Raw genomic sequence first — 6,000 nt, forward strand, 5'->3', positions numbered from 1 at the left:
ATATTCTTTCATTGCTTTTTACGGGTGAAAACACACTGAAAGAAGTGACACGCTGCAGATTTAAAAAGCGCTACAGTCCTGAAATTCAGTCAGAAAAAAACAAGCGCATGCAGGAGATTCCGGAAAACTCATATGTTTTGATGGCACTTTAAAAAGCCGCTCTTGGCCATTTTCATAGGCAGAATTTCTGCAGCTTTTTCTTCTGCAAATAAGAAGTTTACAGCATTTTACAGCACAAGCAAAGACTGAGATTTTCAGAGATCTCCTGCACACCCTTTTATTTTCTCCTGACTGAATTTCACAACTGCAGCGTTTTATAAATCCGCAGCGTGTCACTTCTTTCAGCAATTTTTTTCACCCGTAGAAAGCAATGAAAAAGTTTTAGAAAAGCTGCAAATGTCACAACGTTGTTTTTCGCTGTGTATTTGGTGAATAAAAAGAACTTTATTAAACATGTACTGTAGACAAAATGAATACTATACAAAAAAACCCAACAAAAGCTCTAAGGGTATGTCCACAATCAGTAAACTCTGGATGCTGGGTACATCCGCAGCATCCAACCCACAGCGGCCAGATGTTACAGCATAGTGGGGGGGATTTCTAGAAATTCCATGTCCACTATGCGTGCACATACGCCCGCACCTCACCCGCAGAGACGGACATGCAGTACGACTCTCCAGACCCCAGCATGTCAATTCATCTTGCATAGATGCGAGTTTCCGCAAGAGAAATCTCACGCCTACGATGTATTGGACACGGTGATTCCGCACGGTTCAGTGACCACACGTGGAATCACCTGCGTTTAACAGATGGCAGCACTTTGGATGGAGCACATGTCCGCTGTGTCCAAAGTGCTGCCATTTCCGGATCGTCTGCACATACCATAAAAAATGGTTTTGAAAGCAGTGTTTTTACTGCCAAGAGAGAGGCTTTGGCAGCAAAAAAAAAATGCAACAAAAACGCTGATTCCTATGCACACCTGTACTATATATATGGATGGTTTACCCTTATTATTTCACATGGGAATTCATTTATTTCTATATAATAAATCCCCTGATTCAGCAGACTATATCCCTGCCTTGTGTCATCCAGACAGTAGTGACAGGAGGTCGCCCTGTCACATTACAAGCAGTGATTAGTGACTGTGGTCAGAGCTGATGCTGATCGCTGCTGTATGTGGCTGTGAATCCTGATCCTGCAGCGATCAGCACTGAGCTCCGGACCACAGTGAGTAATCACTGCACTCTGACCTGTTATTGCTGCCCTTACGTACCAGGTTCTGTGGCTTCACTTAGGCATATCCATTCTCAGGACAGTGCTAGGAGCAGCCATGATCAGGACTAAGGAGGAGACATACAGAGCTTCAGGCATGGTCCTGCACTGTCACTGTGCTGTAATCGGCCCCTCCCCCTCAACTTTTAACCTAACTGCAGGGAGAAAGAGACGGGGGGCTCAAGGGGCTTTGCTAGACAGACGCTCCAGACTTCAGAGCAATGCACAGCATTATTCACTGCTGTACACCCTCTGGGCACTTCATAAATGGACTTCAGATGCAGGGGGCCCCCTTTGTAGGTGGGGGCCCCAGGCATCTGCCTGGTCCAAACGCCGGCCCTGCTGTCACCCCATTTTTGGCCTATCAGCTGCAGCCACCGCCATCAGGGGCTTATTTCCAGCATTCTGTAATGCATTCTGTATTGCTGTAGATAAGCCCCCAATGTAACCTGAAAAATAAGAAAAACGAGTTATATTATTCTCACCCCGGGGTCCGGTCCAATGGGTGTTGCGGTCCAGTCTGGCACCTCCCATCTTCTAGCGATGGCGTCCTCCTTCTTACTTCTGCTGCGGCTCCTGCGCAGGCATACTTTATCTGCTTTGTTGATGGCAGAGCAGAGTACTGCAGTGCGCTGGACCCTCTCTGACCTTTCCCGGCGCCTGCGCAATGCAATACTTTTCTCTGCCCTCAACAGAGCAGATAAAGTACGCCTGCGCAGGAGCTGCGGCAGAAGTAAGGAGGAGGACGTCATCGCTAGACGATGGGAGGCGCCGGACCGGACCATGACGCCCACCGCCTCCCGGTGAGTATAATCTAACTTGTTTTTCCTTATCTTTCAGGTTACATTAGGGACTTAGCTACAGCATTACAGAATGCTGTAGCTAAGCCCCTGATGGCGGTGCTGGCAGCTCATGGGCCGAAAATGGGGTGACAGATTCCCTTTAACAGTAGTTGTCTTAATTCATTGTAATAGTGTCCCATATATTACGACTAGTGTTTTTGCAGTGCTGCAGATAATTTTTCGGTCTCGCCCTTGGCACATCATCTGTTTTTGGTCCTTATCACTGCAGTGACCTTCCTGATTTCTGTTTCAGGAATATCTGAACAATGAAGATTTTACTGCAATCTTCGGGATTTCACGCTCTGAGTTTCAGGCTTTGCCCGACTGGAAGAAACAGACGCTAAAGAAAGCAAAAGGACTCTTCTAGCTGTGCACCTTTTATTTCTGTTTGTTTTGTCCTATTAAATATAAATTCCTCGTCCCCAACAATAATAAAAATATTTAATCACTGCGCCCTCACCAGGGAGATCGGGGGAACAGAGCCGATCACACCCGATGCTGTGAACAGAGGTTTTGTAAGGGGGGGGGGGGGGAAAAGAAATAAAAATTAAACTGTGTAGAGAAATAATTCATAGTCCCCTGGGGTCTGAATTAATTTTACTGTGACTTGGGGAACTCTGGTTTAACTGTCCCCAAATAAAAAGAGGATGAGGATCCAGCATGGTGTCGGTGTGATTGGCACTATTGTCACACGGAGTCACAGCTGTAAACCCTTCAACGACAAGCCGCCGTCAGCGCTACATGTGTAACTCTTGTATAGAAGCAAATCCATCTTCTCTGTTACAATACAAAGATCACCTGCTCTACCAGGGACCAAACACAGCCAGGTAAATGGGTTGGCACATTGAAAAAAGATGAGTTTCAGATTTTTCCATACTTTATTTTTCTTCCCTTTGTCCCCCAGTAATTTGACAAATGGCCCCACATATTAATTCTGTCCTTCATCCTGCAATAATCTTACCCTTCCTGTAGTAACATTCCCCAATCCCACTGCTCTTCGATACATGTAAAAAAACCCACAAACAACTATTCTTCTCACCTGTCCCCAGGTTCCTCTTGCTCCACAGCCAGGGGAAGGGTAGTGCGTGGCCGTGACATGTGCGGACCGTGACAGGCATAGCAACAGCAGCTGAGTGGTTGGTTTAGGTATTGTGGTGCAGGGAGCAAGTGGCTCTCTGCACAATCAAAAACTTCTATTGAATGTGTGTCCAAGGATATTTAACAGAAGGGGGGGGCTCGGGGGAGTGTTAGAATCAGCAGACCCCTGGACAGAGTTCCAAACACCGGTGCCCACTGGCTGCGGAATGTGGCTCATGTCTTAAGGCCCCGTCACACATAGCGATCTCACTAGCGAGGTCGCTGTGACAGCGATCAGCCCCCCTGCCGGTATCGCTGATCGCTGCAAGAAACCTCTGGACATTTTTTTTCCTCGCTGATCTCCCTGTTATGAATGAGTCAACGGAGGAGGAAAAAACAAAAATGCAAGCTAAGTCCAGAAAACCGGAGAGGTTGGTGGCTAGCGGATTGCAGACCCTTGATCCTATTCACAACAACTAACAGTAGCCGTGGAGCGTTCCTACGGTGGTCCTAGATGCCTCTTCAGAGCCGGAGAACTAAATAAGCCTAGAGAAAGAAAGGGGAAATCTAAACTGCCCCAGAGCAGACCTCAAAGCAATAGACAGCCCCCAACATGTATTGTTGGTGAGAACAGATGAAAACACAGACAGAAAGACAGGCAGAGCAAACGATGGGACCAACTAACTAGATAGGAAAGGACAGAAAAGATGCTGGCTGCAATCCGCAAAAACCCTACCAAAAATGTCCCAATACGTCTGATAGGAAAAACGGCCCTGAAGTCACTAGACTTCAAAATCCCTATATCAGCACTCCGATATATTCTGAAGACAGAGCAAAAGAGATTTAACCGATCAGGGACAAAAATGGAAATTCAGCAGAGCCCCAGCCGGGGCTGGCAGAACACAAAACTAAGCAAATCAGACAAAATCTCATGGAACAATAACAGAGCAAAACTTAGCTTTAGAAGACAGGAACTGAACTGGAGGCCAGAGCTCAGAGCAGAGAAATCACCAGCAACCCTACAGGGCGTCGGCTGCCTTATATCCACTCAGAGATTCCGGATGTCCAATCGCAATCTACCTGTTCAGGTGACAGGTTTCTCCCATCCAAATCAGTTTCACCACCTCCTTTCACCAGCAGAGGGAGTTCATCGGACATCAAAGGTGAACGAGAAAATGAGCTCACAACATCTCCCACTGGCCAGCACGCATTGCTGCGTGTGACAGGCGGAAGACCAGCGATCAGCTGTAAAATAATAAAAAAAAAAAAAAATATTATTATTCTCACCTTCCGATGTCCCGCGCAGCCATCCCGCCTCTCTCCACGCTCCGGTCCCAGTAATCCTTTGCAAGAATGACCGCGAGACTACGCGATCCCGCGAGAACGGACGTCATCTCGGTCATTCTCACAATGGATTACTGGGACCGGAGCGTGGAGAGAGGCGGGAATGCTGTGCGGGACGTCGGAAGGTGAGAATAACAATATTTTTTATTTTAATTCTATTTTTTACATGGATCCATGGCATCAGCGCTAACGAACACAGCAATGCCGAGCGCTTGGCATTGCTGTGCTAATCGCTGGTGAAGCTGTCTGTTTGACAGCTCACCAGCGATCACATAGCGACTTACCAGCAATCCTGACACGTTGATATCGTTGTCGGGATCGCTGGTAAGTTGCTATGTGTGACTCCAGCTTTAGACTCCTGTGCTAAACCATCACCTCCTTGGTTGCAGTTGATAATAATTGTGAAGTATTAATATAGCGCCATTTATTCCATGGCGCTTTACATGTGAGGAGGGGTATACATAATACATACAACTACAGTAATCTTAAACAATACAAGTCACGACTGTTCCAGGAGAGAGGACCCTGCCCGTGAGGGCTCACAATCTACAAGGGATGGGTGAGGATACAGTAGGCGAAGGTAGAGCTGGTCATGCAGCGGTTTGGTGGATCGGTGGTTACTGCAAGTTGTAGGCTTGTCGGAAGAGGTCGGTCTTCAGGTTCTTTTTGAAGGTTTCCATGGTAGGCAAGAGTCTGATATGTTGGGGTAGAGAGTTCCAGAGTAGGGGGGATGCGCGGGAGAAATCTTGTATGCAATTGTGGGAAGATAAGGGAGTAGAGTAGGAGATCTTGTGAGGATCTGAGGTTGCGGGCAGGTAAGTACCAGGAGATGAGGTCACAGTTGTAAGGAGGAGACAGGTTGTGGATGGCTTTGTATGTCATGATTAGGGTTTTGAACTGGAGTCTTTGGGTAATGGGGAGCCAGTGCAGGGATTGACAGAGGGGAGAGGCCGGGGAATAGTGGGGGGACAGGTGGATTAGTCAGGCAGCAGAGTTTAGGATTGGAGGGGTGTTCGAGTGGTGGTCACATTGCAGCAGGTTGCAGTAGTCGAGGAGGGAGATAAGGGCATGCAGTACGGATTTGAGTTGGTAGGAAGTGGATACGGCTTGGATGTGTGGTTTGAAGGTGAAATCAGAGTCCTACTCTAGTATTTAAAACCTTTTCACTTGGCAAGTGACGTGAATGTGAACAAGGATCGAGCGACTGAACCACTAGTAAAAGTTTAGGTCAGACAGGATGGTTTTCCCAGCTCAGAAAGAGGCTGAGACTGTCCCACAAGGGTTGCCGTGACGTGGCGGGATGGCTTGTACATTATTTTGATCAAAATTGTTTACTAAATACCCTTATTATCTTTATGCATTATTTGCAGTTTATTTTTAGTTTAGGATGTGTTTTTTGTTTTCTCTGGTGAATATGCACTTACATTGTGCATACACATTAATTTACTTTTTCAGTTCAGACTCC

At 46.9% G+C, this 6,000-nt stretch overlaps 1 protein-coding gene across 1 annotated transcript in view; it reads left to right on the plus strand.

The window, feature by feature from the left end:
* Positions 1-2,773, plus strand: part of VIL1 (villin 1) — a 39,577-nt gene extending 36,804 nt beyond the window's left edge. The window contains exon 20 of the mRNA XM_073545394.1: positions 2,368-2,773. Within this exon, the coding sequence (XP_073401495.1) occupies positions 2,368-2,481 (114 nt within the window). The 3' untranslated portion in view covers positions 2,482-2,773. The remainder of the gene's footprint in view (positions 1-2,367) is intronic.
* Positions 2,774-6,000: the final 3,227 nt, after the last annotated feature.

This window comes from Dendrobates tinctorius, unplaced genomic scaffold (genome assembly GCF_039654945.1).
Source record: "Dendrobates tinctorius isolate UK_male_01 unplaced genomic scaffold, ASM3965494v1 ptg000143l, whole genome shotgun sequence".
NCBI lineage: Eukaryota > Metazoa > Chordata > Amphibia > Anura > Dendrobatidae > Dendrobates > Dendrobates tinctorius.